The sequence below is a fragment of the Taeniopygia guttata genome, chromosome 1 (genome assembly GCF_048771995.1).
Source record: "Taeniopygia guttata chromosome 1, bTaeGut7.mat, whole genome shotgun sequence".
Lineage (NCBI taxonomy): Eukaryota > Metazoa > Chordata > Aves > Passeriformes > Estrildidae > Taeniopygia > Taeniopygia guttata.
Window position 1 is genome coordinate 96,919,903 of NC_133024.1, and position 13,906 is coordinate 96,933,808.

The 13,906-nt window shown below is 41.9% G+C and overlaps 1 protein-coding gene across 3 annotated transcripts in view; it reads left to right on the plus strand.

The window, feature by feature from the left end:
• The first annotated feature begins 910 nt into the window (after positions 1 to 910).
• The window catches only part of FRMPD4 (FERM and PDZ domain containing 4), a 392,028-nt gene continuing 379,032 nt past the window's right edge, over positions 911 to 13,906 (plus strand). The window contains exon 1 of one of the 3 annotated variants that reach the window (XM_072933934.1): positions 911 to 1,135. In XM_072933934.1, coding sequence (XP_072790035.1) covers positions 1,038 to 1,135 — 98 coding nt within the window. In that variant the 5' untranslated portion in view covers positions 911 to 1,037. The remainder of the gene's footprint in view (positions 1,136 to 13,906) is intronic. The other 2 variants (XM_072933911.1, XM_072933928.1) reach the window with 2 other exon arrangements.

Below are 13,906 nucleotides of genomic sequence, written 5' to 3' on the forward strand. Positions count from 1 at the left end.
ATTTGAATTTACAATATCCTTTTAAATCATCCTCTGTATTCTATAATTGGAGGTAAGACTTCCAGAGATATTCACCCTGCTGCCCTGTGCTCAGGACTAAGCTAAGTACCTGACAGCTTTCACTTCCTCTCTGATCATGCTGCATTTTAAGTTCCCTTTAGGTGGACTTTAAACACTTGAAATGTGAGCTCACAATATTCTTCTGTAAGGGAAGACCCTCTTCTGTTTTTTACAAGCATTATGTGGTTATCCCCATCCAGACAAAGGTACGCAAGGAAAGGTGTGTGCTTTATTCACTGTGTTGTGTAAGTCCCTCCTGCCAGCATCCTGGCTTGATTCAATACTGAGTGGAGGACTGCTGCTGTGCTCCTCATTTTTCACTTGAAAGACGAATGTGGATGCACAGACAGCCATGTTCACAGTGTCATCTTCCTTATCCCTGTAGTAAATTGGGCTGGCTCAGAAAAAGAGGCTATTTTTCCTTATCGAATATGAGTGCTAGGATCCAAGACTCTGCTTGCTGCCTTGGAGAGGCTTTCAGTCTGCTACTGAAAGTGCTAAATCCTACACTTCTGCTAGCTGGTTGGAGGAAGCACCATCCCCCAACTGTGTGGGTTTCCAAAGTGATTTAATATATTTTTAAGTGCTTTAACACTTTCCCTTATATGTGATGGGCAATCTCGAAGCCTGGATGTTGGACAAATTACCAATAAAAGCCACTGCTTCTGTTGAAAAGAAAACCTCACGCGGCTTCTTGTGCAGACATTGTGTTTGTAAATCACTCAGGGCACATGACCTCTTAGCCGTATCTTGTTTCCAACTTGCAAAATGATGTAAAGTGATTGGGCTCCATGCACTCACCGCCACTCTCCCCCCCTTCTCTCATCTGTGTGCTTTTCCTTTCCCCGAGTTGCTGTGACAGAGCAAGCCCAGCCTGCACCAGCCTTTTCCAGCTGAGGGGCAGCAGGTGCAGAGTGGCTTCATGTGCTCCTTGCTCCCGCCAAGGGCAGGGTCGGTGATATATTCCTGCCTCCATCATGGAGAGGGACTTTGGCAGTGGGAAAAAGCAAACCCTTTGCATTCCCTGGGACATCAGTGAAGTCATGGATGGAGTGGAAGAGGAGCAGTTTTGCCCGTGAGTAATAACACTTAATTTGGTAGCCACTTTCTGTGCTGGCAGAGGGTTGGTCCATGGTGCTGAGAGCAGCTGCTGCATTACCTGGGGACAGACTGAGGTCCCTGTGTCCCTCAGCATGGCAGGCGTGCCTGCAGCAGCTGCTCTCCAGCCCCTCAGAGGGTGGCCTGGGCAGAGGACAGCTGCAGGGTGAGCACCCCTTGTGCATGTCCGGTGTCACAGGGGCTATGAAGTTTTTGGGAGCGATTGAAAGAAGAAAAAAATTCGACCTGGTGAATTTCTGAAAGAGAAGACAACTCCAGGCTAGCTGGTATGCTAATGCATGTAATTTTTGGAACAGCAGTAGGAGAGTCTCTTTCTTCTCTTAAGAGATTAAACGTCCTGCCCAGAATAAGAGAGCAAGAGAGTATTTGTTTCTACCTAGATACTGTGTCTTTTGCTGTTGAAGACCTGGATATGCAGCTGCCAAAACTGCAGCAAAGAGAATGAGTTTGAAGAGGTGAGAGAAGGATTGGCATAGAAAAATATACGTTGACAGGATTTTAGGCTAGTTTAGTGACAGTGCCAAAATTTGCTTCAGTTTTAATCTTTGATAAGATGAACAATCCTGGCTGAATTTCATTACTAATTGAGGCTTTCTCTTTTGATCATCATACACACACCAGACTTCAGCACAATCTTTAGAGCTACTTAACGGTGTATAAAGATATTCAGATATCCTTCACAGTCAGTAACATGGACATATAAACAATCAGATTTTTTAATTGGAAAGGATGTTTTTCTGATGCAAAAGCTGCCAGGTGAAAACCTGGATCTCATAACACTTACAGACCTCCAATTCCCATCTGTCTCATTCCTAATGGGAGCTAGGGTACACTACAAAGATGCATTGGATCCACCTGCTCCTTGATCCCTTGATCTTTGTAGAGTGAAAGGATTTGATGGGGAGGAAGTTCTGGGTTTGGGAAGAGGGAGGGGAAAGGACTTATTTTGGAAGGCTGTGTTGGCTGATGTGCTGCTGTACGATCAACCACATCTTGGTCTTTCAGCTGTGGCTGTATTAACTGCACTACAATGGTTCTGTTTCTTTCTTTATTTCAAGGGCCTGGGGAGAATTAAATCCTATTTTCTCATCCAAGTTATTTCTCTGAGCCAAGATCATTACTCAGGTTTGGCAGATGCACTTGGACATGTGCCCCTGTCTCTTTGTTTGTAAGGCATCCTGTGCTTTCTTGGTTTGGGGAACGTGGAGTGTATTTTTCTCCCCCAGGAGTATGTAAAAAGCTGTAAACTATACCAGCATATTCTTAGTAAAATATACCAGGTAGCCCAGACATTGCAAGGCCACTGATAACAACTTCCTTTCTTTCCTATCACACAGTCCTGCAGGACAGATACATATATAATCTATTATCTATTATATATAAATACATACATACATGAATATGAGAATGTATGCCAAGTTAGATCTGGGATAAATTATCTAATTAATCAGCCCCTCTGTCAAGGCTTGTGGGAATAGGTGGCTTGGGAGCTGTCCCATACTCCCACTGGTGCCAGGGCTTAAGCTTTCCTATTGGTACAGGTGAGAGCTGCCATGGTTTCTGCCATTCCCCTAATCTGAGTTTAGGACTTTGCTGGTGCAGACAAAGAAAAAGAAGCATTTTTGAGAGAAAAAAATTACTACTAGGCAGTGTGTTCTTTTATTTACCTTAGGAATCAATGGGAAAAGGAATAAGATAGTACAAACCACATCAGCTTCCAGTAAGAGTAATTACACTTCTCCTGCTGTTATAAAGAGCAAAATAAAGCCTGTAAAGGGCACCATATAAAGGAAGACAACAAATTAGGGGAGTGCGGATACAAATCTTTAGGACAGTGAACAGTGTCCATTTCTTTTCATAGTATTGTCTCTTTTTTATTATCAGTTTAGTCTCAGCTAAAATAAATCTTGAAGTATCATTTATACTTCTACATGTGGCTTCCACCCTCCCTCCATAACATAACATTCCGTGTCCATTTAGGTGGCTACTAATGGTTGAAAATAGTTGGTCCTAATGAGGTACAGAACAAGCCATTTTACAAATGTCATTTTCTCTTGCAATCATGTTGATACCCTACCTGAGACCAGCTCCACTTTGTGAAACAAGCATGGGGAGTGAAGGTATATGTGATTCAGTAAACTTTGCAAACTCTTTCCATAGGTTTTCTTACCAACATTTATAGCACATACTGAAATAACATCAGATAGAACTGCTTTTGCCTCCTGTTCTGCAGTTCCTACACCTTTCAGGATAAAGCATATTAAGATGCTGAAGTGACTTTATTCTTTCACTTAATTCAGCTTTGTATTTTTTTTTTTTTAAGCTGGAGATAGGTATTTTTATACTAATCTGTCTAACCCTCATTGAGGTCACTGTTAGGTAGGATGAACTTTGACAGTGACATGGCTTGTTCTGTCAGTTCTAGGATAAGTATTATTCATTTAATATGTGAATAGAAACACAGCAGCTGCCTGACCTTCACATTAGGAGGTGTATGATTTGTTAGCTGTCTGTGAAGCCTTTGATTCACTGAGAATCTTGCTCTACTTGCAGTGAAAGCTTCTAGCAGATGTTTTTTGATGGATTTCAGGGTAATGGAGAAGCAGTTCAGTGAGCAGTGGAATCAGTCGTATGCTTTGATTCCCTGAAGATTTATGTCTTGAGGTTGAGCCACCTTGCATACACTGGTTCAGCTTGGGTGGCTGTCATTTCTCTACCTCACTTCCTCTTTCCATTAATCATGTTCTAACTAAACTCCTGCTACTCTGTCAAATAACCTTGAAATTGGCCAGCAGCTTCACAAGCCATTAGGAATGGCAGGTAGACATATAGATAGCAATATCATGTAAACATAGCAGAACACAGTAGGTCTGTACAGATAGCTCTAAAACAGACAACTTTCAGTTTAAGCATTTTACATTAGAGTGGAAGAATATGTTGTGTCCAGACCAAGCCCTAAGAAGTGCTATGTACCTTCAATTCCTATTAAATTCCACATAAACTTTCAGGCTCTGATCAGAGGTTTGGATCTGGCTATGATTTCCTCCAGAACTGAGGCAGGTACTCTAATAGCTTATAATATTATAATATGATAAATTAATCTGAGGGAGGAAAAAACCAGCAACTCCACTTGATTCAACCGCTCAGAACTGTTGTGTCTCCAGCTGTATTTTAAATGCTGTGCAGTTGGTAATAAGAATTTCTGGAGCTTATTCAACCATTTTATTTCTCACTTTGGGGCAGATGCTATAAAATGCCTAGAGCAAAAAGAGCTTCACCTTGCAATATTCTGTCACAAGTATGACAGACTTGTGATCACAGCTGCAGGATGAGCGCCATGGTATTTGGGGAGGAAGAATGTGCATTCCTGAACCCCTCCAGTAATAGTCCCTCACCAATCAGCAGTAATTAGCTACTGCACAGCTAGTTTGAAGCAGAGTTTCTTGTGCAAATGTGTAAGGCCCTTGACCTTGGGGTCAGGTGCCCAGCCATGGCTGATGGGCAGCAGGAGGCCAGGAAGGAAGGTGGGAGAGAGAGGGCTTGTGGGGAGATGGTGTGTGCCTACCCAAGGGCTGTGGGGCTGTTTCTGCGCTGGCAGAAGGGGTGGCTGGGGCTCAGGCAGCAGCTCTTGGAGGAAAGAGAGACATTTTGGCTCATCTGTGCCTGGGACTGGAGGGAAGAAGGCTGAGAGGCAGCAGGAGCATTTAATGTTTTGATGCACTGTATGTTGCTCTGCAACTTCTGCTCATCTAAAGCTGAAGGTCACCTTAGATTCAAGAGTGCTTTGGATTTGGGTCAATACAGGAATTGTCTCATCTTTCCGCAGAGCATTGATGGTTACATTAACCAGCTGGGGTTTTGTCTGAGAGGCTGCATTTTGCTGCAAGCCCAGTTTGTGCCGCAGAGATATCGAGCCTGGTTTGGAAGCTGCAGGAGTGAGGGTTACTCAGAACTTGTGGCATTTGGGTTCTGCTATCACAGTTAGTGTGCTGATGCCCACTTCCATCCCATGCAATAGTATTTTCTTTTTAAAGAAGAAGAGACTGCTTGTGAGTTTGTTGAGCAGGCAGGACACAGTGACAAGATGGTAGAAACAGGACCTGACATATTTTCCAGTGGTCAGGTAGGTTACTATGGTGTTTAGGACTAAAATGAAGCAGAGAAAGAGGAGTGGCTCTAAGGCTGCAAACTTTTATTGTTTAAAATCACTTTAATAGCATAGACAGCTCTACACAAGCCCTGGTATTCATGACTTACTGTGTTTCACTAAGTTTGATATTATTAGCTTTTCAGAAAACGAAGGCCTGAGGTGCTCCTGGTAGCTTCTATACCAAATGTGTACAAGCAAGAGATCATTTTACTCTTAGCTGGAGAAAAATTCTAATTAATTTTACCTCTCAGTCTACCGTTAATTCAGAATCCACTGAGAAGCTTCTGATTAACTAAATTTTTTCCTTTTATTAAACAAATTAAAGCCATTCAAGAAGCACATGAGAAATTTGTAAATCCACTATTAGAAGTAACTTACTGATGATTTTACAGTAAGAAGTCAATTTGCCAGGAAGAGGAGACCATTTATGTTTTAGTGGGACTGGGCATATTCAGAGGTGTAGCATCACATCAGGATGCACAATGAAGATAAGCAGCTGCACTGCTCAGGATGTTCCTAATTGTTTGTTTCCTGTATGAAAAATCTTCTTCTTGTATGTTAAGAGTTAGAAATATTAAAATATGGGTTAAGAGTAAATAAGCTGAACTGCATTTAGTCACAGCACCAGCGCTCTCAATAAGAGTTGACCTTAACTCAATTAAGCAGAAATTATTTTCCAAGTGATAGAAACTAAGTGGTGCAGTAGAGGCTATTAGGTTGCAAATTATTATGTATGAGAGATCTGCAGTAATTGTCAATGGTTCTTAATATATAGCAAAAATGAAGTCATTCAAGCCAGAGTGTTACTCCCAAACCAAGCAGGGAGCACACGCAGATGCTTATGTGGGAGCTGCCATGCAATAACATGTTATCTCAAAACTTGTAGTCTAAGGACTAAATTATTCTGAGACTTTTTAAAATATAAATGAGGGCATCTGCAGAAGACTCTGATAAAGTTTACCTGCACTGCCTTAAAATGGGCTAGGATTAACTCTGCTGACGCCTGTGCATAAGCAGGCTGTGGAATGGGAGCAGGATTCTGGAAGCAGCCAAGGAAAGCTGAAATCTGTTCTGATAGTTGTCTTAGGGAAGGGGTGAGGTGCAAGGGATTCAGGTCTCCTTTGGGAAGGGAATTGTCAATGTGACAGAGCAGGGAATGCCCCCTGGATGGAGGAATGGCATTAAAAGATCCTCTACTCTTGACCTTGGTGTGAGGGAGCCAGAGACTGCCAGCACTGGCACAAGCTGGCGGCTCATAACACCTGTCAGGGTGCAAACCCCAACACCACCCAAATCAGACTCCATTCTGCATCTCATTGCAGTGGAAGGTGCCACCATGTCCGGCTCCAGATCTAATCCAGCAGTGCAGCTTTAACTCATGCATTACGTTTTCTGTGAGCATCACAAAGGGCCCAGAAAACTTGTCTGAATCTCTCACTGTCTCTTTCATACACTTCCTACTTTTCCTGTCTCATTTGGCATTTCTGTGCTTTCTCATAATGAGCATTCACAGAACAACAATAAAGAGGAAATTTGGTGAAGAATAAAGGTAAATTTATTAAATCTAGCAAGTGGGGAGAAAGGTGATGTGTGCTGCATCTATAATTTTGCCAATAATACTGTGACAAAAATAGCGGTTTAGGGTTTGCATTCAATTTACGCATCTGCATTTCTTCTCTGCTGCTTTGCAATCAGACTAACAGCCACTGCAGAGACCATCAGTGGCAGCGATTACATTATGACCTTTTAAAGCTTACTGTCAGAGTAAAGATTTTTATCCCATATTACCAATAATTGCTGACTGAGTTTAATACAATCCTCCCAGTGCACTGAAACTGCAGCATTTGTGATTTCCATGATTTAATAGATCAAGTGTCATGTCTTTGGGGGAGACAAACTGTTGTAACAGCATCTCTGCCATTTGGTGATTTCAAATATTCTAACAAGAGGCTCTGTATTTGCTGTATGACTCTGCTGCCCCAATCTTGCCAACCACATCACCCTGCTGTAGAGTATAGCAATGTAAGGAGTGTAGCCAGAGATGAAGTTCAAGGGCTTGTCAAAGCTTTGCTATAGTGAGGCTCCTGTTTAGTTTTATCTTCAACCAATCCATGGGAGCAGAAAGCAAAAAGGTGGTACCCATACTTCAGCCTGCCATGGCATGTCCATCTCTGGCAGCTGTTTACTGCATGTGGCCCAACATGTTTCATGTGACACCTGTAAAAGCCAAGGCACAGTGATCTGTATCTCTGTTCAAAAATGCTTTGGCACACATTTTGGTCATTTGTGTGCCTGACTTCAGTCACATGTAGTGTGTTAGTTTGTGACATGTGTGTATGCCAGACAAAATATGGCACAAAATAGAAGCACAATCAGGTCACCAGCTCAGTATAAACCAAGCAATTCCGGCACAGCATTTTGGAACAGTCTAGAGGGACTGAATTAAGATCTAGACTGTGTCTTACATATTTCTTGCTTCTTATTATAAGGAGCACTATCATTAATAGAGTCCTAATAAACAATTTGCTTATAAACAATTGAAGGTGTCACAGCAATTGCTAGATCATTTTCCCTGGAGAAATACTGCTAACCTAAAAAAACCACTTTGTAAGGCAGGCCTTACACAGTTCCTGGGACATTTCGTGGCTATTGAATCAGACCAATAGACTCTTTAGCTCCTTCAGCAATAGCCTTCCTCCAGAGCTGCAGCTTAAAGAGCCTGTCTCCCAACATATATACACATACATACCCGTGTGTGCAGGCACATGCCTGCATGCACAGGTGTGCACACATTCCCATGACCATTCCCCCTCCCCCAGCCAGTCCTCTTTTTGGGACAGAGCAAAACTGCAGTATGTATCATTTCTGCTGTATACCCCTGGGACAGGCTCGCTTTGCTTTTGCCACAAGCTGTACTCGAACATGGTATGAAAGCCCTCTACAGCCAAGGGCAGCCAAACCCACCGGAACAGGTGCTGTGGTCATGCTAATACCATCAGAAACTGGGATGAGCCAATTTGTGTGAATTACAAAACAAACCTTCAGGGAAGACTGAGAATGACCCCATTGATTTTTAAATTAATGTCAAATTTGGAAAAGTTTGTTTTGTTAATTTAGGCTTTGCATCCCCTGAATGCTGGTCAAGATCGGTTGACTGGGTATGACTGATTTCAAAGTCAGTGTGGGTGGCTTTTAGTGCTCAGTGCAACAAAAGCTGCTCTGAACCCTCACTCTGCTGCTTATCTTTTGGATAAAAATGTCCACGCTTACTTATGGCTGATGGCAATTTGTTTCCCCCATGAAGAAGTAGCATATCAAACCTATGCCAGAACTACCACTTTTAGAAAACTCTTGGAGATTTGCTTTTACACCTACTTATTTCTTGGTATTGGTTGAGGGGACAGCTGATGCATTGCCAAACACGCCAGTGGTATACTGAGTGAGAACATATTCACTGGGTTCTGGATGAGACTCCTGAGCTGAATCATGGGTTCACTAATAGTAACAACTCCTCTTCACTGTAATTCCTGCTTTTGGCATCAGGGCAATGGCTCTATATCAACAACCTGAAAGAGAAAGCCTTTACAGCCCATTCCTTACTAGTTTGTCAAACTAACCAGATTCTACAAATGAAATTAATATCCCCTAGTGTGCAATTTCCTCATTAAACACAGAACCAAATATTTTTCCAGACCTCTGCTTTATAGAATCCTGTATAAACAAGCTGAGAAGGCTCATCTCTTAAATTTTTTAATACAAGAAACCTTTATAATTTTTTGAAACACTGAAATTGAGATCTGATTATTAGCTATAACAATTTTGATGCTTCTATTAAGCAGCTCTGACATTGATCCTTTCCATGTATTGTCTAAAAGAGCATTAACTGCATGCAAGGGAGTTATGAAACTAGTCAGCTAACATTCAAACAAACATTTTAGCAGCACGCCCCCACAGTTTTCAGAGGCTGAACTTTTGTTTCAGCTGTGATGTTATACAATCCTATTTCCATGGCAAACTTACAGATACACACTTGTCAAAATTCATGGTTTATTTAGCAAAACTGTCGAGGCACATATGTGCCATATGCATTCCCCTATCCTTTACAGACATACTTTTTAAAACAGCAATTTCCCGCTGCAATTAAGTCTGTTGCTTGGACTTCAACAGATAGGTGTGGCATTGAGAAGGAATTTGGCTTGGACTCCTATCACTAAAAAGTGCACCTGTCAAGAAACCCTATGTGTCTTTCTACTGTTTCATCTCCTGCCTATTACAGACTTTGAAACATCCTGTTTTATTTGATTTTTATGAGTATTTATCTTGCATTCAGAAGGCATTCTTTCCTTCAATAAAACCGCACTTGCACACACCTTAATATCAGATATTTTGGGCACTGTGTATCCATGAATCTCAAAGATCAGTGACTGTTATCTGTTGTGGCAGCTTCTTCATACAGCCCAGGATAAGTACACAGGCAGTCTGAGGACAAAGCAAAGGAGGTGTTCCTTCCAGCACAGATGTGTGTCAGGCAGGCAGCCAGAGGCAGGATTTTGTGAGCCCTCACCTTCTTCTGCAGAGATGTCACCTCTGTGCTATGTCTGAAGCAGTGGAAAACAGCAACACACAATGAAAATTGAATTTCAGGCCTTGACTTTCAGCTGAGCAGAATCTAAAAATCTGGTCAAAACATACAAAATGTCATGGGACACTAATTTTTTTTTTTTTTTTAATATATAGTTTAAAAATATTTTCAGCTCAGAGAAGATTCCCCCTTCTGCCTTTGTGTTTCTTCTATGTCCTTTTCCTTATTCCCAACCATCACCACTAGCTCCTGGCTCTGTGGTCTGGTTGTAGACTCTGCACTCAGCTAGAATGCATCCCTCCCCATCCCCATGAATCGTTAAAACTGAAGACCATGGACAAAGACTCTCTAACTAGTCAAAGTTAAAAAGTTGTATGTTTATTACACTGGCAGGTGGCACCATGGGGGTCATCCCCAAAATGTGTGACTGCACTGCACAAGGATTTTTGTCTTCTATTTATTTCCCAAAATAATACATATGCACAACCCCAGCACCTCCCATCACCACTCTGTATTAAAATGAGGTCATTAGTCCTTCACGTGTGCACAGTTCTTCTGTTGAATGGGGTCAGTGGTCCCAGGGATGAAGTCAGAAAAGTCTTGGTCAGGTTTCTTTGACCCTCTGGCACGATCCAAGGCCCCCTGCATCATGATGGATTGACATAGGGTCCAGGTTCTGGGCACTGTTCTACTGGCTTCAGTATGTTCCTATAATGGTTCACTTGCTCCACTTCCTTCTACAAATAAGTTCATAATATAACAATTAGCTTTAGCCTAAGCATCTAATAATCTAATCAGCCTATCATTGGTGTATCTTACTTCAATATGAATTGGTTCTAACCCTCAGCTGAAATCTTAACCTTTGTCATGATTCACCCAGTGCCCTCCTCTCAGTTCACTCATACCTTTGCTCCCAGATGTCTCCCCATTGTCTCCCTCACCACTTTGTGCCTTGCCTTCTCCCATTCTGCTGTCCCAGTTTCTGACTTAGTATCAGCCACCCCTCCTCTTGTCTTGGCACCTCTACCCCTCTTTCTCCCAGGGTCTTCACACTATTAATTCTAATCACAACCATTCCTGGGCTCCAGGATCAAATGTGTCTTGCTTCCTTTGCACATGGTGCCCTGAGACGAGATGATAGTTACCAAAATATGATAAATATAGGCAAAGTTCCCTGCTTCCCATCCTAGTGCCTGTATTCATGATACTGGGCAACACTGCAGCATGGAGCCCCTTGAGGGTGTCCTTCACACAGCTGGGTTCAGCTGCCTAGAAAGACAGCAGTGAGCAGTGCAAATGGAAACCTGGCTCCAACATGAGAAAGCACATTCATGTAAAGGATGATGTAAGGCTGCTTATTTGGGGATTATCAGACTGTCTATAACAAGGAACTCCAAGCAGCAAACCAGAAAAAAACAGGCAAAGAACTAAGGAATCCAGATCTAATTCTCCTTGCTCTGATCACCAAGATGAATAATCTCAGCTGATTGTGTAAAATATAATTACATGGTGACCCCTTTCTTTCTTTGCTGGTCACCCCACCCCCAACAAAGATGCAATGCATGCTGTCAAGCCATGACTTAACTCTGAGCAAGCTCAAAGCATAGTCACAAAAGAGTAAAAATAAATTTCAGTGCTTGAAGAAGAGAATCAAAATCCCTTTCCTGTCCTTGTCCATGGTGTGGGGAGGCAGCTTTGCACAGTGGCAGAGACATTTGCATTAGGATTGGAAGGGGAGAGAAGAGTGACTTGTAGAGGAGGCTGTGCTTAGCTCTGCATGAGGAATCACTGGCCAGAGCTGGGGGAGGGCAGATGGGAGCTTACAGGGGAGTACACAAGTTTTATTTTTCTCTGTCAAATAACACTCCCTAGCATAGCTCTTGCGTTCCCCATTCTAGTTTATTCACCTCTTACAGGTATCAAACTGCCTTTCTTCACAAGAAAAAAAGGCTTTCCTTCTATATATCAGGCAACACTCAGTCCTTAAGCTTCCCACTTTTGCTATGTGAGGGACACCTGGGATGGTGTAAGAGAAGGAGAAGGGCTGGGAGCTAAACCCTGGCCAACTGGACTTTGACTTTTTTTCTTGAAATAAAAAATAAATACTAACTATCTTTGTTAGTATTAGTATTAGATAGTGTGCAGAAGGCTGTGGTTGGAGGGAAACCGTAGAGGGAGCATTTGAAACCCTATTAGGTCAGTCCATATAATTTGATATAAATTATATCACTACATGTTATAGCCATGTTTTACCTTTAGTAGCACCAGGCTGCCAGTTCAGCATACTGAGCTTAGACTGCAGGACTAGGAAGTGAGAGAGCAGGTGCTTAATTTGCTGCACTGATACACAGGAAAATGGAGAGCCCTACCTGAGTTAGACAGATTACAGCTTTTTGCTGTACCACAGGTAATGATCATGGTATGACATATTTTAGACTAGTCAGTTTTAGTGCCAGCAGTTCCCTCTGTAGTGTCTTTGAACCTCCCATATGCCATCAGCAGCTATATACATAGCAACCTTCAAGCAACCTTAGTTTATTGTCCTTTTCAAGGCTTAGAGGCTTTTTTCTAGTTTATTTGTTTTGCTTTGTTTTTGGAGAGAGGGAAAAGAAGAAAAGGAAGCAAAAGTTAGTGAGATCATGTGGAAGTGAAAGAAATGTGCAGTTGTGAAGGTTGCCTGTGGCAGAAAGGCTCCCTGAAAGGGCAAGCTGTTAAAGCATTTCAGTAATTTGCCTGTTCTGTGAGGTTGTTAAATAACCAAATCCTTCAGCTGAAATTGTTTTGTCCCCACTCTTGACTGCACCATGGCACAAACAGATACAGCTGTTGTGGTAGCACGTAGTTGAGGTTTCTTATTTGACCCAGCTTGATGCACTTACTAGTAACAAATATTCAAGGATAAGTAGAAGTGAAGCTGGATAGAAGCCAAGTGAAGTTCCTTAGTTTGTCCCAGAATAAATCAAAGGGTCTTCTGAGACAACTGTCAGAGGTTCAGAATTAGACCTCTCCTTCTAGTGAAATGAACACAATTGTTTCATAGATTTCCCCTTGCTTTAAAGGGAACGACAGCAGCATCGAGGACACGCAGTCAGTAACAATAGTCCCATTATCCCTTCATGGCTCTCTAGGGGAACAGGCACATTTATTATTTTGTTTCCACCCACACCAGCACCCTCATACTGCATGATCCTCTCTTGTTTCTAGGAGTGCTATGTGTCACCTATGGAAGCATACACCTCAAACAAGGTTTTATCTCTCTGGTTAGCTTTCCTGCATAGTCTGACTAGTATTAGATGTCCATAAACTTAAAGCTTCATTAACACATAACAAGCTTAGGCAATTTGCTTGAATTATTCATACAAAATGCTGTCTAATTCCTTTTTGAATTGATTTAATTTATTCCTCCCCTTGCTAAATGTAGAAAAAATACATGTTTTCGACAACCACTATTATTAAGTAGCTCAGGCTATTCCCTCTGTTTGTGATTGCCTGAACATCAGACATTTTTCTTTGGGAATTAGTAATAAGTTACATGCACATGGCCTGAGTCTTCACTGCTCTGCCCTACACAAAGGACAAAATGCTATATGTAGAGATAATAGCCTTATTGCCTGTTGTTTTAAGCACATGTGTGATTCTACTCCCTGGAAACATGCTCCCAGTTTGTGAGCAATCTGTTCATCCAGTCTTTCAAACACAGTACTTTTCTTCCAATGCCAAAATTTGAAATAACAGAAGTGTCTCCTCTGTCTTTTAGTCTTTTGTGCATATAGCCACCTAAGTAATTATTAATTAACAGGAACCACTTTCCAGATAATGAATTGTTCTTCCTCACCTAAAAATGAATTGGAATTTCCTTCATTCCTATCACATGGGGAGTAACTGGAAATACCTCTGTAAGTTTTAGTCTGAAACATGTCCATGGACAAGTTTTAATACTCCTTTTTCATATCAAAAGTGAGTGACCAGCATCCTTTACTGCAGCAATTGGCAAA